Source organism: Sorex fumeus, unplaced genomic scaffold, assembly GCF_029834395.1.
Source record: "Sorex fumeus unplaced genomic scaffold, SorFum_2.1 ptg000026l, whole genome shotgun sequence".
NCBI classification, from domain to species: domain Eukaryota; kingdom Metazoa; phylum Chordata; class Mammalia; order Eulipotyphla; family Soricidae; genus Sorex; species Sorex fumeus.
The window spans coordinates 7,661,962-7,687,715 of NW_026606083.1; the positions used below are offsets into that span (position 1 = coordinate 7,661,962).

At 57.5% G+C, this 25,754-nt stretch overlaps 1 protein-coding gene across 1 annotated transcript; it reads right to left on the bottom strand.

Moving 5' to 3' along the window:
• Positions 1-938: 938 nt before the first annotated feature.
• IL2RA (interleukin 2 receptor subunit alpha) lies at positions 939-25,358 on the bottom strand. The gene is made up of 7 exons (XM_056114578.1): positions 25,235-25,358; positions 6,862-7,050; positions 4,353-4,568; positions 3,943-4,035; positions 2,762-2,830; positions 2,532-2,604; positions 939-1,046 (listed from the first exon to the last, which is right to left on the bottom strand). Exons 1-7 carry the CDS (start codon positions 25,356-25,358, stop codon positions 1,022-1,024), a joined length of 789 nt encoding a protein of 262 aa, XP_055970553.1. The 3' UTR covers positions 939-1,021.
• Positions 25,359-25,754: the final 396 nt, after the last annotated feature.

Here is a 25,754-nt window from a genome sequence, read left to right on the forward strand (position 1 = left end):
AAACTGGGGCCCTCACATGCAAGCATGAGCCCCAGCCTCAGAGCTCTCTCCCCAACCCCCTCTGCAGAGCCCCTGAACAGTGGGGGTCGCTAAACAGTTGCCGACAGGTCGACAGGTCGAGGCCCTTCCCCGTGTTTCACCCGGTCCCTGAAATCTCTTCCTTCCTTCCTTCTTTCCTTCCTTCCTTCCTTCCTTCCTTCCTTCCTTCCTTCCTCCCTTTCTCCCTCCCTTTCTCCCTTTCTTCCCTCCCTCCCTTCTTCCTTTCTTCCTACCTTCCTTCTCTCCCTCCATCTGTCCTTCCTCCCTCCCTCTTCCCTCCCTCTCTCCCTCCCTCCCCCCTCCTTCCACACTGATCATGCTGCTCTGTAACTCGGGTTTAATGATGTTTCCTCGGAAATGTGTACATTGTGTGTCTGTGATAATCTAGTCAGAGCAGACCTGATGCAGAACCTTGTTTGTAACAGCCCCAGAGAAGCCAGACCTGAAGGAGCTTTATGCTGTCCCCAAACAGCTCCTGGCATCAGCCCCAATAAATGTCTTTTAAATATCCAAGCCTCTTCCGGAGCAAAGGAAGGGCGTCCTTCGGGGTCACCTGGCTCGGCCTGGCTGTGGAGGGGGCTCCCTTCCTGAGGCTTGAGCTGTGGCCCGCATGGCCTCTCATGCCAAGCAGCACAGGCTTCTGAGTGCTGGGCTGAGGGCCAGACACTGCCCCCCGGGTCCCAGGTCTTAGAGGGGCTAGCTACGGACCGAGACAGGGCGAGGGGCAGGGCCAGCAGGCTGGGGGGAGCGGGCGCCCGTGTTGAGGGCCTGACGCTGACTCAGAGTGTCGAGGGATCTTCATCAGCAAGCTTTAATGAACCCAGGAAAGCCGACACGGTGCCAGAGGCCCCCGGGACACACTTCCACACTGCCTCAGGGGCAGGCCAGGGCGGGGGGGGGGGGGGGCAATGCCTTCAGCACACAGGATCTGGTGGAACCCTGAAGGCCTCCTGGAAGAGGCTGGCGACCTTGTCCTCCTGGCCTAAATGGTTCCTCTCATCTTCCTCCTGTTCAAACACAGAGCCAGGGTCGTGGTGCACCTGGGAAGAGCGCCCTCACCTCCTGCCTATGTAAACATCCCCGGGTCTCCCTGCAGCAGGGCGTCCTGACATGTGAGCCCACTCTCTTACTGGGGCCGCAGCAGGTGCCCTGACCTCGAGGACAACAAAAGCATAGCTGGTGGCTGGCACTGACTTCACTGGCTTGTTTCAGGGCTATTAATTTCATGGCAAGGCTGCATGTCGTCTTATGTATAATCAGGGCTCTGCTCCCAGCCACTCATGAAAGTCCTGAAAATCCCATGGGTGGCCCAGAGGGGGTGAAGGGTCAGTTCAGCCAGTGACCAGCTGCAGGCTGATTCAGCTAATTGGCCTGAGAAACTGTACTAGGAAAACGGGGGCATTTCTGTAGGATTTCCATCTTTCCACTAGAGGGCACCCTTGGATGGCTTTCACTGCAAGCAGAACTTGGGGACTTGTTCTGGGCCAGGGGAGTGTGTGTGTGTGTGTGTGTGTGTGTGTGTGTGTGTGTGTGTGTGTGTGGTGTGCATGTGTCCCCAGGATTGTAATTCTGGGAGTTCTCTCATACAGGGTCAGGATGAACAACTTCATCCCTTTGTGTGAGGTGTGAGTGTGTGTGTTCTCACAAGTCACAGGATGGGCTTGAAGGTGCCGTGCTCAGTTTGGGGACAGGGGACAGGGCTGACAGGAGTCCTGCATGCACTTCCCTCTCCTTGGGTCTGTCACAGTGGCCAGACAGGCAAGGCCACAGGCTGGCGCGGGGAAGGGCCAGGGTCTGCCGAGTGTTGTACTCGGGGGACGTCTTTCAGTCGGCTCTGGGAGGTGTCGGGCTGTGCGTTTCATGTGTCTTACAGGAAGTCAACATCAGGTGCTCTGACCCTCGTCTTTGACAGCTGGTCAGAAGGTGCCTGGATGTTGGGGCAGGGGGACTCTGGAGAGATGGAGTGATGTCACGGGGTCTCTGTGGTTTGTGTGTTTAAGTGTGAGAGAATATGTGCCTGAATGTGTGAGTGTGTGAGTGTGTGTGAATGTGTGAGAGTGTATGTATGAGGGTATGTGTGAGTGTGTGTGAGTGTAGTGTGAGTGTATGTGTGAGTGTGCATGAGTGTGTGACAGTGTGAGTATATGTGTGATGGTGTGTGATCGTGTGAGTGTGTGACAGTATGTGTGAGTGTGTGTACATGTGAGTGTGTATGTGTGAGTGTGTGTGACAGTATGTGTGCATATGAGCGTGTGAGTGTGTGGAGAACGTGTGTGTGAGGGAGAGAGGGTAGCGTGGGGGTCCTGTGGTCCTGGACATCTGACTTGGCACGGGGTGGGGGGCGACGGTCAGTCTGTGCTCTGGGGCCGGTTCCTCCTCAAGTATGATGGCACTAATGTTGGGGCTGCAGCCAGGCTGAGTGTGCATGGGGGGGGCCTGAGCACTCTGAGAGGGGATGGGGAGTCCGTGGGCAGGAGAGCAAGGCCACTCACCATTTGCGTTGCCACGCAAGGCCTCCGAGGAGCAGGACACCGGCAAGCAGGAGCAGGAGTGCATAGCAGGCAGCTGTCAAAGACGAGGGTCAGGCTTCACGCGGCCCCCAGCCTCCCTGGGGCCCACAGCACCTGGGAGGAGGCTGGGGCGGGCAGTGGGTGGAGCCCACGGGAAGGGGGGCCACTTTAAGCTCCACCCCCGCCCACGCTGCCCGCCCGACGCTGCCCACCTGCTATCAGATACTTGATGGGTAACGGCCACTCGGTGGCCACAGCAGCTCCGGTGTGTGCCGGGGGTTCTGCAGGAGAAGAGGACCCAGGTGATACCAACTGTGGCCTGCGGGGACCCTCAGCCTTGCCCCCTCCTCTGTACACACTTGCTGACCATGCAGGGGTCCCTGGGCAGCCAGGCCCCAGGCACATGCGTCTCTTTCTCACCTTAGGATTTCATGATCAAGCTTTAGCATTTTGAAAAATTACGATTTTTTGGTTTTTGACTGGGGGTCACACCCGGCAGTGCTCAGGGCTTCCTCCTGGCTCTGTGCTCAAGGATCACTCCTGGCGCCCCCCGCCCCCCCCCCCCCCCCGGAGGACTCTGTGGGGTGCCAGGGATCGAGCCTGGGCAAGTGCCCCACCCACTGTACTCTCTCTGCAGGCCCCAGACATGTTCTTTTTTGAAAAAACAAAACAGAAAAAAATTAGATTGGCACGCCGTTGGGTTCCAGCATGTAAGTTTGGGGAGTTCAGAGTCACATTTGATCTCCGCATGCCCCTCCCGTCCCTGTCGCCCTAAAGTTCAAGCTACTCTCCATGACCACACGGCCCCTGCCCCCACACGTGTCCCCTGGGGACGGCTGGCTGGGGCCACACGCCAACATGGCATTGTCAGAATAAAGTGCTCGCTGAAGGAAGGTTTTAATTGAGCGGATATTGCGCGTGACCCACACGCCTGCCCTAGGCACATCCACAACTAAGGAATTATTTCCAGCCCGTCTCCTTTCCGTGACCCGGGCTCTTTCCCAGTCCAGACTAGTTTCAACCGATTGCTATTTCCCCATTCAGCTCAACCCCATTCTTTGTCTCCCTAAATTTCTTGATTGTTTCTGGGGGCCCCAGGGCCCCAGATCCGGGCCTCCCCCACACTGCCCACAGCAGTTTATTCTCGAGAGCCCACAGGAGACAGGCTGAGGAAACCACTCCCGCTCTTCTGGGCATGGGCCTGCCACCAGGAGTGAGACCACCTTGACGGGCATAGCTGGGGGGGACCCCCAACAAAACACTACAAGGTGAAATCATGCCTCCTGGAACATAGAGGTGGGACTTGGGGAGAGGGGACGAGGCGGGAAGTGGCTTGGGCAGTCAGTGGCACAGCCTTCTCCCAGTCAAGAACGTCGCCAGCCCACAGCCGTACCTGCTGGTTCAGCCGTCCCCGCGGGGGCCCCGGCTGTGGGGCGCAGGCAGGCGGTGTGGCTCCCTGGAGCTTCTGGAGGAATCTGTTCGTCTCCTGGGGGAGAGAGGAAGTCACACCCAGGGCTGTAGCGGGGACTGGGGTGGGGGGAGTCTCCTTCCCTCACACAGCTAAGGCTCTTCCCCGCTGCCGGGCATGACCCGGGAAACCCCACTCCCCACACACGTTTTAGAGGTGGTGGGGCCCAGCCCGCATACCTTCCCAGGGCTCCCTCCCGGCACTCCCGGTTTCTGTGTGGGCCGGGAACCAGCTCAGGCAACGCCGGGACAGATGGCCCAGACAAGGAGCCCTCACCCGCCTCACCCACCCTCCCCTCAGCCATGACAAGAGACATGGGTTCTCACAACGCTTACCTGGGACTGGGCCAAGTCCCCCGTCTCTCACGCAGGTGAGCTGTGGCGGGGTCCAGTAGGTCTCCCCACAGCTCACTTCACAGATGCTCCTGACAGGATCCCTCTGACCTGCCCTGAACCCCTGGGTGCACTGGTAGTAAAGCTCCTGCCCCACCACAAAATGGTACGATCTCCTGGACTCCTCATGTTCCCAAGGTGGGGGCTCTCTGCAGTGGCCTGCGGGGAGGGGAAGAGTGTCCTAGGCAGGGTGGGAAAGCATCGCCTCTTCCATGGGCCTCGCTTGGTGTGTGCATTTATCCACCCACCTGTCCATCGGCCACCAGCTGTCCACCCAGCCACTATCCATCAACTCATCCACCATTCATCCATCTACCATCCATCCATCCACCCATCCATCCACCCATCCATCCACCCATCCATCCATCCATCCATCCATCCTTCATCCACCTGCCAATCCGCCCATGCACTATCCATACATCCATCCTTAATCCAGTCATCTACTATTTGTCCATCCACTATTCATTCATCACCACCCATCACCCACCTACCATCCACCCAGCTACCCATCCATTCCTCACCATCCATCCACCCGCCTCCGCTGTCCGTCCGTACATCTGTCCTCAACCCACCCACCCACCATCCATCTATCCACCATGCACCTGCCATCTACCATCTATCCATCCATCCAACCATCCATCCATCCATCCATCCGTCCATCCATTCATCTGTCCATCCATCCATCCATCCATCCATCCATCCATCCATCCATCTATCCATCCATCCAACCATCCATCCATCCATCCATCCGTCCATCCATTCGTCTGTCCGTCCATCCATCCATCCATCCATCCATCCATCCATCCATCCTTCCGTCCATCCATCCGTCCATCCATTCGTCTGTCCATCCATCCATCCACCCATCCATCCGTCCATCCATTCTCTGAGTGGCAAACATATATGTAGGAGGCACTTTGCTGGCACCAGGTGGCCCCACTCTTTGGGGTGGGTGGTCAGCGGGGCGGGACAGACAGCTGGAGATGGCACATGGCCTCTGTCTGGCTGAGGGAGGGCACTCGCCACAGGAAGTCTGAGCCCTTGGTTGTGGCAGCTGAGGGCTGGGGTCAGTGACCGAGGGGGACAGGCACTGCCATGGGGGGACGAGGCACACCCTCCTGGACACACATGGCCCCTGCACCAGCGGGGAGGAAGCAGGTTGGGTGGGGCTGGTGGATGTGCCGGGAGATGCCAGCCCTGCAGCTCAGCCCCCAAGCCCGGGAGAGCGAGGCCTGGCTTCCAGCGGCCGCCTGCCAAGGCTCTGCCTGGCCTACTCGCGGGACGGCCTTACCTGCTCACCTGCAGGCCAGCTCCTCTTACCTGGCAGGTCGACTTGCCCCGGGGACTGCACCTGGCCTTGCCCCACTGTGTATCTCCACCCTGTGTGCCTGTCAGGTGAGCGTGTCACGTGTCCCTTGCTCCCGGGGGCTGGAGGGAGCAGAAGGGGCAGAGAAAGTCTCAGGACAGAAGCTCAGCCCAGCCGCGCCCTCCACGCCTCCCACACTGCCTGCGTGCACCTTCCCCTCCTTTAGAGCCCACGATGTGGGGTCCAGGGGCTCCAAAATGAGCTTCCCTGGCCCTGGGGTTCCCACAGCGGGGCTGTGAGCATCTCCGTGCCGTGACGGCCATGCTCGAAGTCTCGAAACACCCAGTTGGCTCCCCGCGGGCTCTGTGCTTGCAGGTGTGTCTGCTGCGGGGGGTGGGGGGGTGAATCCTGTCTGGGGCCTGCTGGTGCCCACGCCCAGGAGTGTGTGGCACCAAGGCCAAGGGTGCTGTGCTGGGCCTGCCCACAGCACCCTGGTCTTCTCTGAGCTAGAGGGACATGACGTCCAGCATGAGAGAACTCCCCCTGCATCCTCCTCTGTGCCGAAGATGCTGGTGCCAGGCTGAGCCTGGGGTTGCCCGGAGGGCACCAGACCAGTGGGTGGAGCCCAGGAAACAGGCATGGGGGAGCGCCACAGAGTGACCTCCCTCGACTCACTGCTCCTGACAGCCCAGATGGATGCAGCAGGGAAGGGATGCCGGGGTCAAGAAGGCCCCGTGGTAACACAAGGGGCTGTCAGCATTCTCAGGGTTTGGGGGGCCACAGGAGGTCTGCCGACACCTCGCTTTGTGGCCCCGTTCCCTGCAGCAGGCCCAGCGCTGAATGTGCAGAGCTGCATGGTGCCCCAGATGGACACGCCCAGCTCTGCACCCTGCAGTGCTAGGAACCAAGTGGGCTTGGCCACGCACCAGACATGCCCCTAAGCCCTGCCCCATCTCGGCTTTTTGGCGGGGCTGCCTGGTGGCATCCAGAGCACCTGGATCAGTGTGGACGGGCAATTGGAGTTGCTGTGAATCTTGGTGTCACGCGAGCCCCCGCCCCACTCGAATCCCAGAGCACGTCGGTCCCCATCTGCGGGCCGGGGTTCTCAAGAGGCCCTGCTGCACCCAGCTGCTCTCGCCTGTCACTCACAGGTCCTCACGCACTGGCACTCCTTGTCCCATGTGGCGCGGCTGGCATTCCCAGTGCAGCGCACGAAGGGCCGGCGGCTGACCCTGCGGAAGCCCGTCTCGCACTGGCAGTTGAGGACGGTGCCCACCTTGTACGCGGGTGCTCTGAACACAGCATTCCTGACCTCTGGGGGCGGCTTGCAAAGCTCTGCTGGAAGAAAGGGCACATCAGGGGCAGAGGGTACAGGGCACTGCCAAGCTCTGCCCGCTCACTCCCACTGCTGTTCTCCTTATTCGGGTTCAGGGAACCACCTGGCAATGCTGGTGGGGTGCTCAGTCCCAGGTCTGTCACTCCCCACAGTGCTCAATGGGTTATGAGGGGCTGAGACTGAGCGCTGGCATGCACTGACCACTGAGCCATCTTTTCGGCTCCCTTGGCATACACTTTTCTCTTCCTCTGAGAAAGAAACTAGCGTTGCCACCACTGCACCCTAAGAACTGTGTGTCAGGGACAGTTTGCAGTTCAGCGTTGCAAAGGCAGTGGATAGAGGTCAGCACGGGGAGGGGCAGAGGACTCCCTGGGGAGGGAACTGAGGCAGAAGCCCACCTAGGAGACTGGCTTATAGGAACTAAAAATAGTCAGACGTTCCAGAATGAATGACTTGTGGCCGTTATTTCTAGAGAAACATGCAGAGCACATAGCCCAGTGTCTGGTAAGAGGGGCGTCTATGGGGTGGACAGAGGAAGCAGAGCAGGTGCTGCCCTTGCATGTAGCCCACCTGGCCCGGTTTCCAGCCCCACAGACAGAACCCGGAGCTCACAGGAGGGACCCCTGAACGCGGAGCCAAGAGTTGGCCCTGGTTTACACAGCTGGGTGTGGTCCCCCTTCCTCCAGCTCCCAAAGAAACAGGCACTTTCCACCCCTCTCAGCCTCGGGGGTCCCCAAACACCTCCTCACATCAGGGGCATCCGGTAGCCCTGACCACAGCAGGACCCCTGTACACGCAGTGCAGCCCCCCTGCCCCCCAGCTGTGGCTTGGAGCCCGGCTTCCTAGACATTCTGCAAACCGACCCACCAGAGACAGCTCTGAAGGGTCTTTCTGGAGCTTCAGAGCTGCCGAGACCCTCACAGTGCCCAGGAGAGCGGCAGACGAAGCGACACTCTTCTCATTGAAGCGAGGGTCAAGGAAAGGGCAGCAGGAAAAGGGATGGGAGGAACCATGGCTGGAATCGTGAGGGCCTTAAATAGGAGACAGCAAGAGGGTGAGAGGGAAGATGAGACACAGACGTCCAGTGGGACCCTCCACGAGGAAGCAGGTCTAGCCAGTGTCCACAAAAGACCTGCTTGGTTTTTTGGGGTTTTTTGTTTGTTTGTTTGTTTGTTTTTGGGTCATACCCAGTGATGCACGGGTGTAACTCTTGGCTCTGCTCTCAGGAATTACTCTTGGCGGTCCCTAGGGACCATATGGGATGCTGGGAATCGAACCCGGGTTGGCCGCGTGCAAGGCAAACGTCCTACCTGCTATGCTATCTCTCCAGCCCACAGACCTGCTTGTTTATGCTGAAAAAAGACCAAGTCACTTACAAAATAACTGGAATCATGCAATCTCAATAATAGAAAAACATTTGTGGTTAGTTTCTCTATGTTGGGAGCAATATGTTAGAAAATCCAAAATTGCTTTAAAAAGCAATGCCATGGGTGGTAGTAGCAAAAAAATCATAAAATACTCATGAAAACATTTACCAAAAACTCGGAATATCTCTAAATGTAAAAGTATGGGACATTGCCAAAATAAATGAAAGCTCTAAATAAGTAGAGAAATGTAGCATCTTTCCTGATGGGAAGATCCTTTTTTTTTTTAAGAGGTTAACTCATCATTTAAGTTGACCGATAAATTCAAAACAGTTACAAAAATCCAACATACTTTTTGTACAGTTTTGGGTCTAAACCCTCTTTCGAAATATAAAGCTTCCAGAATATCCAACAGTATTAAAAGGGAGGCTGGAGCGATAGCACAGCGGGTAGGATGTTCGCCTTACAAGCGGCCAACATAGCCAACCCGAGTTCGATTCCTCCGCCCCTCTCGGAGAGCCCGGCAAGCTACCGAGAGTATTCGATATGCCAGACACAGTAACAACAAAGTCTCCAATGAAGACGTTACTGGGCCCGCTCGAGCAAATCGACGATTAAAAGGACAAACAAGGGGGCTGGAGTGATTGCACGGAGGATAGGGCATTTGCCTTGCATGCGGCCAACCAGAGTTCGATTCCCAGCATCCCATATGGTCCACTGAACACTGTCAGGACTAATTCCTGAGTGCATGAGCCAGGAGTGAGTAATCCCTGTACATTGCCTGGTGTGACCCTCCCCCCCCCAAAAAAAAAGGACAAACAAGGGCCTCAGAGACAGTGTCAAGGGCGGGCCCGGATAAATATATCTGAGCGGGTCATATGGGATGACGGAAAGTTCCAGAAACTCTTCCTGACTCTCCTTTCCTTGTGGGCTCTGTCCTTTAGAGACACTGAAACTTTCCAGGTCTGGCTAAAGTCAGAGAGACTTGGGCCTGAGTCCTCTGCCCTGGCCTTGTCCAGTAGCTTGTAGGAGGGCGGGGCCATGGGGAGGGACTGTCTGCTCGGGTGGGGGCACCTGGGGAGCCGGGGGCTACTCCTGGCTCTGTGCTCAGGGCTTACTCTTGGTGGCTATTGTGTGGTCCCAGAGATGGATCCGGGGTTGGCTGTGGGCAAGGCAAGTGCCCCCTCCTGGACTCTCTCTCTGCCCTCTCGGCCTCAGTCTGATGAGACTGTGTCTGAGATGGTTTTATCCCTCAGAGTGTGGGGTTGTGAGAGGAGCACTGGGGTCTGCTGCAACCTGCAGAGACAGGAGGAGGGAGGAGGAGGGAGGACGAAGGGGAGGAGTGAGTAGCAAGGAAGGAAAAGGAAAGAGACAGGAGGGAGGAGAGAGGAGGGAGATGGGAGGAGGGAGATGGGAGAAGGGAGGAGGGAGACAAAAACAGGGAGGAGGGAAGGGGAGAAGGGAGGAGGGAGGATGGAGGAGGGACATGGGAGGAGGGACATGGTGGGGGAGGAGGCATGTGGGAGGAGGGACATGGGAGGGGGAGGAGGGAGGAAGGAGGAGGGACATGGGAGGGGAGGAGGGAGGAAGGAGGAGGAACATGGCATAGGGAGGAAGGAAAAGGAGGAGGGACATGGCATGGGGAGGAGGGACATGGGAGGAGGGAGGAGGGAGGATGGAGGAGGGACATGGGAGGAGGGACATGGTGGGGGAGGAGGCATGTGGGAGGAGGGACATGGGAGGGGGAGGAGGGAGGAAGGAGGAGGGACATGGGAGGGGAGGAGGGAGGAAGGAGGAGGAACATGGCATAGGGAGGAAGGAAAAGGAGGAGGGACATGGCATGGGGAGGAGGGACATGGGAGGAGGGAGGAGGGAGGATGGAGGAGGGACATGGGAGGAGGGACATGTCGGGGGAGGAGGGACATGGGAGGAGGGAGGAGGGAGGATGGAGGAGGGACATGGGAGGAGGGAGGAGGGAGGATGGAGGAGGGACATGGGAGGAGGGACATGTCGGGGGAGGAGGGAGGAAGGAGGAGGGACATGGGAGGAGGGAGATGGGAGGGGGGAGGAGAGGTCATGGCAGGCCCGTAGCTCGGGATTCCTGCAGGTTTTCTTTAGAAGGCAGAAGGAAAACACTTCTGGTCTTGCTTCGTTTTTCTTTCTAGGCCAGCCTGGCTGTGCTCAGGGCTGACTCCTGGCTCGGCTCCCAGGAATCACTCCTGGCACTGCCGGGATCTAACCTGGGTGGGCCGCGTGCAAGGCAAAAGCCTTACTTGCTGGACTATCGGTCTGCTCCAGGAAAATACGTTCTGTCCCTTAAGTTATCTATTTTTCAAGTAAAAAAAAAAGATTTTATTTGGAGGTTTCGAAGGGAAGGAGGAAGAGAAAGTGGGAGAGAATGGAGAGTAACACACTCAAGAGAGAATCTGGGCTTCTTCAAGGGCAGGGAGAACCTTACACACACACACCAGCATTAGACAGGAACGCATGAAAGTCACATCGCAAGAGGGGAGATGCGCGCGACATGCGTGCTCGGGCACGTGGGCACAAGCAGCACATCGACTCGGGCAACGTATGTGCGAACGCTTTAAATTATTTTCTAGTTTTTAAATTTTTTTCTGTGGTATGGGTCAAACATGATGACCACTTCATGCCTGTATTGCAAACCATAACACCAAAAAAGGAGAGAGAGAGAGTAAGAGAGAAGGTGCCTGCCACAGAGGCGGGGGATGGAGGGGTGGGAAGGGTGGTGGGAGGATACTGGGGACATCGGTGGTGGAGAATGGGCACTGGTGGGGGGATGGGTGCTCCATCACTGTATGACTGAAACATCATCACAAAAGTCTGTAAGTTGGAAAAAAAATTTAAAAATTAAAAAAAAAATCTTTTGTGGGGGCACACCTGGCAGTGATACGGGGGACAAACAGGCGTGTGGGGCTGAAGGAAACGCCCTCTGGGCTAGGGAGGAAGTGTGGCCCCAGCTGCCCATGGCCTCCCTCCAGACTGGGGCTGAGGCGCCGGCAGGTGGGCAGGGAGAAGGGTTTGTGGTCCAGGCGACTTTCTGCCTCAGGCTCAGGAGGTGGGAGACCGGTCAGAGCAGCTGACCCAGAGGAGGGCCAGGGTGTCCCAGGCAGCAGCTGAGGGCAGGGGCCGAGGGGCCACAGGGGAATCTCCCCCAGACACAGCAGAGTCGAGAGCCTAGCACAGGAGAAAACTGCTGTCCGGGTCTGACCTAAAGTACCTCCTCCACCCCAGACCCAAGAGAACCCCAAGGCTGCCCCGTGTCTCTACCTCCCCAGCTTCCTTGAGAAAGTTTCCTCAGAAAGGCTGGTAGGACAGTTTGGAGACAGCTGGGAGACACCCTCAGGATCAGCCAGTGGAACGCAGAGACGGTCTGGCAGGGAGCCGGGACCCCTAAGCTCCAGGACAGCCTCCAGGCCCCTGGAAGCCCCAGCCAGGCCAAGCTGCCGGGCTCTGGAAGGCTCTTAGGCCAGGCTGACTGAGCTATCTGGGTCACTGGGAGGGGCTGTGTGCGACTCAGTGAGATGCTTATCTGGGGGAGAGGGTTGCCCTCCCTGGGAGCCAAGCCCAGACCCCAGCCTCCGGCCTCTTGGCTGGGGTCCTCCTTCAGCAACGTGGCCTGGGGCTGAAGCACTCGGTGGTGCGGAGTCTGGGATAGTCACAAGCACAGATGGCCTCGCTGTCCCCATTTCTGCCTTAAAAAAAAATCTCACTTTTACTTGCAGGAAGCTCGTGTGGACAGCGAGCGTGAGTGTGTGGAGCAGCATCCGTGTCGCCCCAGAAAGCTGTCAGAGGGCAGCACTGGAGCAGCTCACAACATGGGCAGGGGGCTGAGGTGGGGTCCAGGGTCCTTGGGCAGTCGCTGGGTGGAGGCCAGGAGAGGCAGTTCCTCTGGCCTGAGAGTTGGGATTTTGCTTGTGTGTTTCTCGGGATCTCCCAAGAGTGCCCAGAAACCCGGGGCCATACCCAGGGGTGCTCAGTTAATGGTGACTGGTGCTCCTGAGATCCTGCTGAGCAGGGGTCACCAGGGCCAGCCTGATGGTCTGCAGGAGGCCCCGCAGCACCAGGGTCAGACCAGGGCAGGATGGGAACAGCCCTCGGCCGTGCTCAGACCAACACCATCATCTGCGTTGGCAGCGTCCAGCCTATACCCTGAGAAGGCCTGTTCCCTCTCAGCTCACATCCTGCCACCATCCTGGCCCGTTCCTTAGCTGGCTCTGCCTTTAGGAAGGGAGGGAGACCAGAGAGAGAGAGAGAGAGAGACAGAGACAGAGACAGAGAGAGACAGAGAGAGGGAGAGGAAGAGGGAGAGAGAGGAAAAGAGAGAGAGACAGAGAGAGAGGAAGAGTGAGAGACAGACAGAGAGGGATGGGGAGAGAAGAGCAAAGCCCTGGGCTTGCATGTAGCCACATCATTTGACCGACCCTTCCTCAGAGCACGGGGTGATATGTGAACTTGGATCCATGTGTCCCCTGCCTCACAGACCCCTCTGCCCGAGGGAACAAGTTAACAGCCTTCCCAGCCGGTGGGCGACAGGTGGGACACTGGGCAGGAGGGAGGACACAGTGGCTGGCCCACTGAAAGCAGCCCCGGGAGAACCCGCTGGTTTCTCAGGAGGCCCGGGGTGGGCGAGTGCCCGGACAGACCCCCAGGAGCTGCCCTGCTCAACTGGGCTGAGGGTCCCGATCAGCCGCCCCAGCCTCGCGCCTGGACTCCGCACACTTCCTGTCTGCACCCATGGGCTCTGGTGTGGCTCGCTCCCAGTGCTCTCCTAGGGCCCATGGGTCATGGTCCTGCCGTGGTCCTAAGGGCGGGATCCAAACCAGGGGTGTGTGGGGACCTGGGGAGCTGCAGCAAGAGGGAGGTCATGAGTTCAAGTCCCCAGGGGCTCCACACTGAGCCCACCTTTGTGGCTCTGCTGTCGGCCACATTTCCAGCCATCCCATGGCACCTGTGTGGGCAGGGGCTGCCCTTTGGTGAACACCACACCAGCACTGGTCTCAACGGCAGGGTGAGCCCGGGAGTGTGTGTGAGACACCTGGTGATGGGGGTTCCCCCGTGGGCCCGAGTGAGGCCCAGTGAGACCCAGTGAGGCCCAGTGAGACCCTGTGAGGCCCAGTGAGACCCAGTGAGGCCCAGTAAGGCCCAGTGAGGCCCAGTAAGTCCCAGTGATGCCCAGTGAGATCCAGTGAGGCCCAGTGAGGCCTACTGAGGCCTAGTGAGGTCCAGTAAGGCCCAGTGAGGCCCAGTGAGGCCTAGTGAGGCCCAATGAAAGCCCAGTGAGGCCCAATGAACCCCGCTGAGCCCAAGTGGGGGCACTTTGACTACTCTGTGACCTTCCCAAGCACCCACCTGAGACGTGTGACCCCAACATCCCAACAGCCACTGGGGAAGCTGCGTTGTTGGAGGAAAGGAGAAGGAGAAGGATGGAGTAGAGGAGGGGGACCAGGCCCCCCCTGACCCTGCACCCTCTAGTGATGTAGGCAGGGGGCAAGGGAACAGACTTCACATCTGGGCAGCAAAGTTTCTGGGAAACAATAAAGCCACAGTCCTAAGGCTGACGCGCCTGTGGCTACAGAAAGAGGCTTTCCAGGCCTTCCGCAGCCCCCAGGCCCCCACAGGAAGGGCCTGACGCTTACAGAGACCCCTCGGTGCCTTCCTTTTGTCTGACTAACCTGAGGCTCCCCCAGAGAGAACAGCGGGATACAGATCAGAGGAGGAGTCCCCAGAGAGCACTGTCGGCCGCTCCAGCACTAGCTCCCTGGCGACCCCCAGCCACAATCTTACCTAGCCAGGAGCCCCACATGGGGCGGCTTGGAGAGACCCTACAAAGCCACCTGGAACAAAGGAAGGGCACAGATGCTGCCCGGGCCCATGTGCTGCTTGTGCCCACGTGTCCGAGCACACATGTTGCCCTCATCTCCCCTCTTGAGACGTGGGGGGCTCACTCTGCCCTTGGAGAAGCCGGGTTCTCTCTTGAACGCCTTACTCTCTCCCTCTCTCTCTCCCTCCTCCCCTTCCTAAAAGTCTCCAAATGAAATCTGTTTTACTTCATCGTGCATCTACTTCTGAAATTTTTTTTTTTTTTTTCTGCGAGACGAGCCCTGGGCAAGGCTGACTTCCTGGGCTGTATCAGGCCTAGAGCTCACAGACGGCCTGGGCGGCAGGGCTGCTCGGCAGAAAGTGACCGTCTCTCTCCTCTCCACCTCACACAAGTCACCCGTGGGGGTCAGTCGCTCAAAGAGCTGGTGGGGGAGTGGACTCAGAGGAGGGGCCAGACTGGAGAGGCAGCAGAAGGCAGGAGGAGAAGGGGGGGAGGGGGAGGGTCAAGGGAGGGGGAGGAGCAGGGGGGGATGAGAGGCAGTGGGGGGAGGCTGGGCGGTGGGGAGGCTGGAAGGGGCGAGGGGGGGAGGCTGAAGGGCTCAGCCCTGGCTTTTCCAGCGGCCAGGCTGCCTTGGGAAAGGGTCCTTTTGTTTGAAAAAGGGTTTCTTGCGCTAGTTTGCTCTTTTCAACCCAGGCTTCCTCTTGATAAAGACCCTTACTCTCCCCCCAGCCCCTGGCACAGACACAGGGAGCATGCAGGTGATGGTGGGGGCAGGGAGACCCCAGAGGTGCCAAGGCAGAGCCCACCCAGGACTGCAGACCCGAGCTTCCCTGTCCCACATCACAGTCAGGCGTGAGTAGCCCAGGCTCTGCCCAGCTGGGCCCAGGGGCTCTGCTGAGTGATGGGCTCGCCCCAAGTCTCCCAGCAGGCTAGCTCGCCGGCCCGCCACCCCCTTGCTGCCCCCTTCATGGGCCCTGGAGACGCTCCTCGGCCTTGGAGCTGCCGCCTGTACTGCCCCACCGTGTCCTTGCCCTCCCCTGCCCTGCCCTGCCCTGCCTTGCCCTGCCCTGCCCTGCCCTCCCCTTCCCTCCCCTCCCCTCCCCTCCCTTGTCCTGTCCTGCCCTCCCCTGCCTTCTCTCCCCTCCCCTTCCCTCCCCTCCCCTCCCTTCGCCTCCCCTCCCCTGGCCTGCCCTGTCCTGCCCTCCCCTCCTCTCCCCTGCCCTATCCTACCCTCCCCTCCTCTCCCCTGCCCTGTCCTGCCCTCCCCTCCTCTCCCCTGCCCTGTCCTGCCCTCCCCTCCTCTCCCCTGCCCTGTCCTGCCCTCCCCTCCTCTCCCCTGCCCTGTCCTACCCTCCCCTCCTCTCCCCTGCCCTGTCCTGCCCACCCCTCCTCTCCCCTGCCCTGTCCTACCCTCCCCTCCTCTCCCCTGCCCTGTCCTGCCCTCCCCTCCGCTCCCCTGCCTTGTTCTGCCCTCCTCTCCGCTGCCCTGCCCTCCCCTGCCTTCCCCTCCCCTCCCCTCCCCTCCTCTTCCCTGCCCTACGCCACCCTCCCTGCGCCGCGCACCCAGCTTTGCCAACATGTCTATTTCTGTCGGGCCCAGAGAGTGGGTGATTCTGTGGGCAGGCGGCAATTCCTGCCCGAGGGTGACTCACGGCAGAGGTGCTCAGAGTTTCCTCTGCCTTGTGGGCGGCAGCCAGGCTTCTCTGAAGCAGAGTCGGTGCAGGGAAGAGCCCCCGGGTGGTGGGGCAAGAGGGAAGCTCTGGGCTGGGGAGACGTGAGTGGGGGCAGACACCCCTCAGTGCTGCTGTGAATGGCCCGGGGAGCTTTTCCCCGGGCACCCCGTTGAGTTTCCAGCAGTGACCGCTCTGGGCCCAACCGCTCACGTCCCGGACCTCTGCTGGGTGGACCATGGGAACAGAAGCCCCACTTGGGGGTCCTGAGGACTCCTCACCGCGGCCGCCATGGGTGAGCCTGGAGGCCACGGAGTCTTGGCTTGTCCCTTGAGGGGCCCTTCTCCTTGGAATCAGCCTGGACGTGGCAGCTCTGCTGGGCCCGACCCTCCAAACAGGAAAGTGGCAGCCGGGCTGGGGTGCCTGCCGCTCTGGCCCGAGACCCAAGCTGGAGGGAATCGCCGAGAGTGACTGTCACCAGTTCTGGGACGACGGGGCAGGCTCACCGCCCACATGTCCACGGTGAACCTGGGGCCGGGAGATTCCCGTGAGGGACCATCCGACCCAAAACTCAGTCAGTTTCTGCCCCTCAGCATTCTCTGAGCATGTGAAGATTTGATCAGAGAATTCCTAGAATGGAAGGAAGATGCTCTCGGCCCAGACAACCTCTGGGAAATTCCACTGCCGATGAAGCCCTGCCCAGCCCCACAGGGACAGCAGAAGGTGCTCCTCTGCGGGTCGAGTCATTCCGGGAGGGGCACCCACACCCTGGCACAGCCCCGGCACAGCCCCAGTCCCCGGGCTCAGGGGAGCGTGACCCGAGGACTTGCCAGGGCTGTTGGCTTCTGGCAGAGGCCCCACCTGGGACCCCCATGCATTTCAGACATGCTGACACTGGCCCTGTGCCACCCACGGATTCCAGGAACCCAAACGGCCTCAACTGGGAGACTCCCGAGGGGCCTCAGTTTCCCTAGCCCAGCTGCCGCGGTCAGCCCAATGCCCCACTGCCCCATCCCTGCAGATCCTGGGCTGTCTCTGAGCATCAACAATTTCCAGATCCTGGATTCTGCCCAGCCTCAGGCTCACAGGAAACCGAATGCTAAGGGGCAACTCCCAGGCAAGTGGTAGCACCGAGACCCAGGGGTCTGAAGGAGCCACACACTCTGGACTAGCGCCCGGCTCCTGTAGCGTTCTTAGCGGCAAGTCACCCTGGTTTTCATATCACCCCCACAACACCAGCCGTACTTAGTTCTATACTAAGTTTCTCCCCTGCTGGGGAACCTCTTTCTCTTCTTCTTTCCAACAAACATCTCTATTTTCTAACTCTGAACATCTTTCTTTTAAAAAAAAATCCTTTTAAAATTTTATTTATTTATTTAAAATAATTGAGCATCTTTCTTACTTGATATTTTTGTTCTTGAAAATATCGAAGAAGGTCTGGAGCAATAGCAATAGCACAGTGGGTAGTGCATTTGCCTTGCACACGGCCAACCCGGGCTCGACTCCTCCGCCCCTCTCGAGAGCCCGGCAATCTACCAAGAGTATCTCGCCCGCACAGCAAAGCCTGTCATGCTACCTGTGATATATTCAATATGCCAAAAACAGTAACAATAAGTCTCACAATTTGTTGTGAGATGTTACTGGTGCCCTTTTGAGCAAATCGATGAACAATGGGAGGACAGTGCTATAGCATTAAAAATTTCTTTCTTTTTTTTTTTTTTTTTTGCTTTTTGGGTCACATCCGGCAATGCACAGGGGTTACTCCTGGCTCATGCACTCAGGAATTACCCCTGGCGGTGCTCGGGGGACCATATGGGAGGCTGGGAATCAAACCCTGGTCAGCAGCGTGCAAGGCAAACGCCCTATCCGCTGTGCGATCGCTCCAGCCCCTGCTAAAAATTGCTTTAAAAATTTATTTATTTATTTAAAATAATTGAGCATCTTTCTTACTTGATATTTTCATTCTTGAAAATATTGAAGAGGGGACTGGTCTTGCATGCTGCCGACCAGGGTTCAATTCCCGCATCCCATATGGTCCCCCAAGCACCACCAGGAGTAACTCCTGAGTGCAGAGAAAGGAGTAACCACTGAGCATTGCTGGGCGTGACCCAAAAAGGAAAAAAAAAAAATTGAAGAGCTTGGGAGCTACAGAGAGACCCCAGCATAAGCCCTGCTCTCCCGAGGTGTCAGCTCTGGGGGCCCAAGCAGGCGGGCACCCCCAGGAGCCCTCTGTCCTGGCTCTGGAGGGGCCCGCAGAGAGAGAAGGAGGGAAGAGTGTGTCTTTGCTTGGTGCTGGTGATGGGGCTACGTCTGGCTCAGTGCTCAGGGATTCCAAGGTTTTGGGGATTGAACCCAGGGCTTCCAAGCGTGTGTAGCCCACTGAACTGCCTGCCTGGTCCTCATGGTCTTTCCCAGGGTCAGGAGTCGGACTCACTCCCATCCTCCTGGCGTCCTCCTTCCCCATCGTCTGCTCACCCACCTGACCCGAGAGTCAGGGCTGCCTTCCTCTCCCTCCTGTTCCTCAGGGCTCCGGGGCTCCCTCCCAGCCATTAGTCCCCCACGCCACGGCCACTGCACACTCTACGGCAGGGAAGAACAGGTACGAGAGCCCCCCACTCTCCCACGCACCCCTCTGCTCCCTCCCTTCCTCAGAGGAGCCGCCAATGGCCAGGTCGGTGCTGGCTCTGCTTCCCTCCAAACCAGGTTCAGATGCTCAGGTCATGGGCCACGGCCTGATACCTCTCGCCCCCCTCCCCACCTCAGACCAGCCCCCGGTCACTAGCCTGGGTCCCTCCTCACTGCACCAGGAGCATCCTTTGTGCCTAGAAATTGAGGAGGGGAAGGACAGATCTTGATGGCTTATCTCTTCCTGACCCAGCGGGGGGAGTTATTAGAAAATTCACACTCGATAGGAAAGGTGGTTTGAGGTGCACGTTGGTGGTTTCTTACTTCTTACAAGAAAACGCTTCTGACAACTCATTTGAGAAGATGAATGAAATCCCGGATTTGCATGTATGAGTGGGTACCTGCATCTTCTGTGGGTGCGCAGCCACGCCTGCCAAAGCCCATCCACACTCTGAGAACAGAAGAGGACTCGCCTGTCAGCCCTGCTCTCTGCAGAACACACCACACCGCTCTGTTGGCTCTGCTTCCCTATCTCAGCTGGAGAGGCCTGGGAACTCTCTCTCTCTCTCTCTCTCTCTCTCTCTCTCTCTCTCTCGAGTGCGGGCTTTTCTCTCTCCACTCCCATCTTTCTAATTAAGTTCCAATAAAAACTATCTCGCTTCATCAAGAAAAAATTACAAATATATACAATAGCACCGTTCTAATCGTGAGCATACTTTATAAAGGCTTCTGTGTTTCCATGGAAGGAGCTTCTCGAGATGCCCAAAGCCCAGCCATGTGGCAGCTCACTCCTCTGAGCTCCTCTCTACCCCAGGGCACACCAAGGCTGCTGACCTCTAGGCTATATCCACTGTCTCCCTGAGAGACGCTCAGAGGTCTCTTGATTTTGGTGGACAATGGGTGGGCGCAGCCAAAAACCCGCTCCACTGGGAGAGAAATCTAAAAGATTGACTCATCATGGCCCGAGCGACCGGCACAGAGTCCCTTCTGCCCTGAGTTAACCATCAGAGACACCCGCTTCCTAGCTTTGCCCAGGGACAAGGGTCAATGCGGTCATGAAGGAAGGGCCCAGGGGACGTGGACCCCGGGTTCCCAGTCCTTTGCTGCACTGGCCTTTCACTGTCCCTTGGATTCTGGGCTCTCCCTCAGAGGGGAGTGGTCCCCTCCACCAGCTTCCTGAGACCCCAGCACGCCACGCCCCTTACCTGTGAGACAGCCAGACACCAGGACGAAGGTGAAGAGCCCCCCGACCAGCAAGCTGGGACCCATCTCCCAGCTCTGGGCGCAACTCCGGGGTGGGCGTTGGCGGGTGCAGCCAGCCCTCAGCCTCTGTGGGGCACCATGTGCCAAGGCAGCAGCTGTGAGGACACTGCGCGGTGGACGGTCATCCTGCGGGACCCTGTGGTGTGCAGCTGCCGCCGGGCGGGCGCTGCTCTGGGCTTTGTTCGGCAGGAAAGCGTGCCTGGCCCGCAGGGCTCAAAGACAGGAAGTGGTTTTAACCAGGGTTTTTTCAAGTTCGATTGCTGGGAGGTGTGGGCTGAGCGTGGTGACGAGGGCCGGGCTCTGCGTATGAATCTCCCTGGCCTCACTCGGAAAGCAGACGGGAGATTCCCTGCCGTGGAAGTGGGTGAGCGAGCGCTTCTTGTTAGCGGTCTCGCTGAGTTTCATGAACACGTCACCTCGAGTCTGAGGGCCTCCCCAAGCCTGCGGGTTCTGGGGGATGGGGGGTAGCCAGGGGCTCAGTGCGGGAGGCTGGGCGCAAGGTTGTGGGTGGCCCCCAGCACAGCGACCTTCAGAGTGGAGCCCTTAGGGTGGGCCGCCTTACTCTGTGGGGGGCTCTGTCTGGAAAGAAAGCGGTTTCTGGTCCTTCCAAGCCCTCGTGCCCACCAGCCACTGCCTGTCCCCTCAGCTCAGGCTGACCTGGGCTCTCTCCGCCCTGGCCGTCCCCGCAGAGCCACCCCTGTGCTGGAAGTACAAACGTCCTGTTGTGCCCTTCAGCCGGTGATGCCTCTAACCTTGGTTTCTGCGGCTGGTCAGCCCCTGGTTCTGCCCCATGCGCCCACCAGACGCAGCTCCTTCGTCCTAAGAGGCCGCCCTTGTCCCCTCCCCAGCCGCCTTCCTTCTCCCCAGTCTCGGTTCCCCTCTTCTGTCTCCACTGCAAACCACGGTCAGGTCATTTGGGTCAAAAATGCCTTGTTCAACAAATGTTCTCCGGGGAAGCAGAGAATCGCTGGTTATGGTTTAGAGCCGTTTCCCAAGAAATGAAACTTCACTTGCACGGCTGGCCATCCGTCCGTGAGAAACTCAGTTTTGGTCGAAAATACCTTATCTGATGAGAGGGTCAGTTCTCCTGGGAAGTTCCCATCATTTTCTTTTTTCTTTATGGGTCACACCTGGGTTACTCCTGCACAGCGGTTACTCCTGGCTCTGCACTCAGGAATTACTCCTGGCGCTGCTCAGGGGATCTTATGGGATGCTGGAATCAAACACGGGTTGGCCATGTGCAAGGCAAACGCCCTACCCACAGTGTATTGCTCCAGCCCCCAAGTTCCCATCATTTTTGATGATAGTGTCAAACTGTCACCTGAAAATCTGTATCTTGGCTCACACAGTTGATCACTGACCTGTGAGAAGCTCAGTGACCCAAGATGAAGGTTCTCTCTTTCTTTGTTTTTTCCATCCTTCCTTCCTTCCTTCCTTCCTTCCTTCCTTCCTTCCTTCCTTCCTTCCTTCCTTCTTCCCTTCCTCCCTCCCTTCCTCTCTCCCTCCCTCCCTCCCTCCCTCCCTCCCTTTCTCCCTTCCTTCCTCCCTCCCTTCCTTCCTCCCTCCCTTCCTCCATTCTTTTTTCTCTCCCTCCCTCCCTCCCTTCCTTCCTTCCTTCCTCCCTTCCTTCCTTCCTCCCTTCCTCCCTCCCTTCCTCTCTCCCTCCCTCCCTCCCTCCCTCCCTTCCTTTCTCCCTTCCTTCCTCCCTCCCTTCCTCCATTCTTTTTTCTCTCCCTCCCTCCCTCCCTCCCTCCCTCCCACTCTTCCTCTCTCCCTCCCTCCCTCCCTTCCTTCCTCCCTCCCTCCCACTCTTCCTCCCTCCCTCCCTCCCTCCCTCCCTCCTACTCTTCCTCTCTCCCTCCCTCCCTCCCTTCCTTCCTCCCTCCCTTCCTTCCTTCCTTCCTTCCTTCCTCCCTCCCTTCCTTCCTTCCTTCCCTCCCTCCCTCCCTTCCTTCCTTCTCCCTTCTTTCCTTTCTCCCTTCCATTCTTTTTCTCTTTCTCTTGTTAGGACAGGACAGCCTCGGAGGTTGAAGATCAAGAGCCATGCCCTAACACTCTCTCCCTTTCTTTCCCACACCCAGCAGTGCTCAGGGCTTACTCCTGGTTCTGTGCTCAGGGTCGCTCCTGGTCATGCTCGGGGGCGCTGTGTCATGCCAGGAGGAACTGAGCCAGCTGCGTGCAGGGCCAGACCTCACGTCTACCTCTCTGGCCCACATCTCTCTTTTCAATACCCTTTCTCCCTAAACCAAAAACTCTCCATTAGGAATCTTTGTGCTGTGCTCATCGGAAAATTCCTCCCTGGAGATCTGAATCAGAACTTTGAGGTGCGTTCCCAAGAGTCTGCCTCAAGTGCTGGGTAGCCGCAGTCTCGGTATTTTTCTAGTGAGGGGCTTTAATGTCCTCCTCCTGTCCCTCCTCGCTGTTCTCTCTGGGGCTGCCCCTCAGGCTGGGCGCTCACGGGTGTCCTGGGTACTTGTCCTAGCTGTAGTGTTTCCGCATGTGCTCACCCCTTCTCAGCCCCGGACGAGGTGCGGGAGTCTTGGTTCTGGCGCTCGCCAGGCGGTGTGAGAGGCCCACACATGTGCACCCGCTGGCCGTGTTCCTGGCCTTGGTGCTGATACATCTTAGTTGTGGCCCCCTGGAGCCAATCTTCCGCACAGTTCTCTGGGAGGGGAGCCACTGAGGGGGGCAACAGAGGCAGAGACCACAGGATGGGATGGGGAAGGGGGCCACTGAGGAGGGCGGCAGAGGAGTGATCATGGGGGCGGGATGGGCTCGTGGGACTGGCATTACTGAGGAACCTTGTCAGAGCCCTCCCATCTCCCTGGAATAGGCTGGTTCATCTGGGGGTTTGAGGCTCTTCATGTTCCCAGAGCGAACAGATGCCATTGGGCTACACTAGCACGTGACAGGGACAAATGGAGACGTTACTGGCACCCGCTCGAGCAAATCGACGACTAACGGGAAGTTAAGTGATTAAGTGATCTGGGGTGACGGGTCAGCTGGGTAGGGACCAAGGAGGGGACACTAGCATGGAATGCGCTCATCCCAGAGGTGGAGCTGAGGTGTCAGGCTGAGGCCAAGAGGGTCTCCAAGGCAGAGACTGACCAAATGGAGACTGATAGGGCCAGAAATGTACTGGACGTCATGGGGGGATGTTTAGAGCATCTAGAAGGGGCATGGTCCAGCAGAGACGGGTGGACTGGAGTGAGCTTGCTTAGGAAACGTCCCCGCCCGGAGGACCCACATGAGCACGGACCCTGGAACTGGACCCTGGTTCGTTCTTTCTTTCTTTCTTTCTTTCTTTCTTTCTTTCTTTCTTTCTTTCTTTCTTTTGGCTTTTTGGATCAAATTGGCAATGCTCAGGGGTTAGTCCTGGTTCTGCAATCAGGAATCACTCCTGGCGGTGCTCAAGGGGCCATAAAGAAATGCCGGGGATTGAGCCTGGGTCAGTAGTCATGTGCAAGACAAACGCCCTCCCCACTGTACTATCGCGCCAGCCCCTCTCTTTCTCTCTCTCTTCTACTTTCTCTCCTTCCTTCCTTCCTTCCTTCCTTCCTTCCTTCCTTCCTTCCTTTCTCCAGCCCCAGGGCTGCGGCAGTCATTCCATCTGTCACTCTAGTGTGGCCCGGAAACCAGCTGGCCACTGACCACAGCCTTTGAGCTTTCTTTTCTGTAACAATCATTAGTAGTTTCTAGAAGCAAGTCGAGACACACATTTTGATGAGCCGGGGTTCATTTTGAGAAAAAACCCTCTGAAGGATGATTAACTGCCACAGAGCAGCCTTGAAGGTCTAGAGTGTGAGTCATGTTCTACTGCGTCAGCCTGTAGGGGTGGATTTTCTTGGTTATTTGGGGGAATGAATATCATGATTTTATTCAGGAGGAAAGTTCTTGGTGGGGCATTCTTTCCCTCCAAACTTTGATATTTCAAATAAGCCAAATGAACAAGCGTTTTAGGCTATTTTGAGGGGGGGTCACACCCAGCAGTGCTCAGGGCTTACTGCTGGCTCTACACTCAGGGATTACTCTTGGCAGTGCTCAGGGAACCTTATGAGATACTGATGATCAAACCCAGGTCAGCTGTGTGCAAGGCAAATGCCCCACCTGCCGTACTATCTCTCCAGTCCCTTTAGGGCTATTATCCAAAAAGTATTCTACAACACTGACTAGAATAGAGACGCATACATTACTGGATCGCTCAAGGACCATATGCTATGCTGGCTTTGTGATGAGACTAATTTTTGCACTATAAACATTTGAGGTAATTTTTGTGCTTAGCGAATTTTTGGGCTGGAGCGATAGCACAGCGGGTAGGGCGTTCGCCTTACAAGCAGCCAACATGGCCGACCCGAGTTCGATTCTTCTGCCCCTCTCGGAGAGCCCGGCAAGCTACCGAGAGTATTCGATATGCCAGACACAGTAACAACAAATTCTCCAATGGAGACGTTACTGGGCCCGCTCGAGCAAATCGACGATCAACGGGAGGGCCTTTTTGTGCTTATAAAAATTTAGATGGTACTATAAATCACAGCAACTCAAATCTGAAAAAAAAATGATTTAAAAAAGTAAATAAAACTATTTAAAGCAGGAAATTTTAGGGCTGGAGATACTCAGGGGCTGCAACAAAGGCTTTAGCTACAGGAGACCCGGGTCCAAATCCCAGAATCACAAGCTTCGCAGAACATCCAGCCGGGAAGAGGCACTGAGCAGTGTTAGGCATGCCTCCCCACTAAAAACCAAGAAAAGCTTTTAAAAAACCAACAGCAGAGCTTCCGTGGCAATTACAAAAGAGGGAAAGCCAGCAGACAGCCCTGTGGCCAGGCCTGAGCTGATCCGAGTTGCCTTGCTGGCCTTTGTGGGCCAGAAGATGGCATTTGCATACGGTTCAGTCTAAGCGACTTCACCCCCTCCACAAAAACTACCCCCCACGATTCTTTCCAGTAACTTGTAGCTTCAGAGACTGAAGGAGAAAAAAAAATGAAACAAAAACAGAAAGCAAAATAACGGGGTCATTTTTGGCGCTGAGGTCAGAGATTCTTTATAGGCAAAGTTCTTAATGTGACCCCCTGGAGAGCTCAGGCCGAGCAGTGTCCCCTTGGAACAGCCCCAAGGACGTTCACACGTGGCTCAGTTCCAGGAACCGAGGGTCTGTCTCCTCAGACCGACGGCACAGACAATTCCTTGAATCGACCAAATTTTTTTTGTTCTAAGAAGTTCAAAACTTTTCAGTGACCTCATCTCCCACCGTCTGCGTCTGACAGATCTCTATCTGCAAGGCACGGGGGGCTCAGTGGGTGAGAATGTCCCGCATCTTACCTGCCTTTTCCTGCGGAACCTGTACCCTGCTCTCCCCACACCCCTCCAGCGGGTGACCTGCGGGCAAGGAAGGAGGCTGCATTTCCTGCTGGCCACTCACCTGGGCAGTCGGTGGGGAAGTGACAGACAGAACCCCAGCCGATCTTTACACTGCGGCTTCCGTCCTGCCTCAGCAAGTGGCCAGTGGGCACTGATGCCACGTGGATGTGGGTGGGAAAAGCCATGATGCCATGTGGATGTGGGTCAGCTGCACAGAGGTTGCTGACTGGCCAGGAAGGTCCCAGGGACCATCCACGCGGGGACATGTGGGAAGAGGTGCAGGTATCTGGGGACGGGCCCTGCCCCACACATAAAGGCAAAGCCAGAGGACAAAGGCAGAAACAGGTGCCCCTGAGCTTGCCCCTCCCACACGGACATGGACACCCGCTGCTCCCCAGAACAGGAAACCGGTCACACACTGGGAGTTCAGTTCCCCAAACATTTGGAATCAGCTGAGCTTCTTGCCGCACTCTCCTGGGTACCCAGCTCTGCCGGCTCTTCCCTACAGCTTTGCCTGCTGGCCCACACCTCTGCGCCCTGCTGAGTGCCCCTGGCACTGCCCCCTTTCAAACTCAGCACCC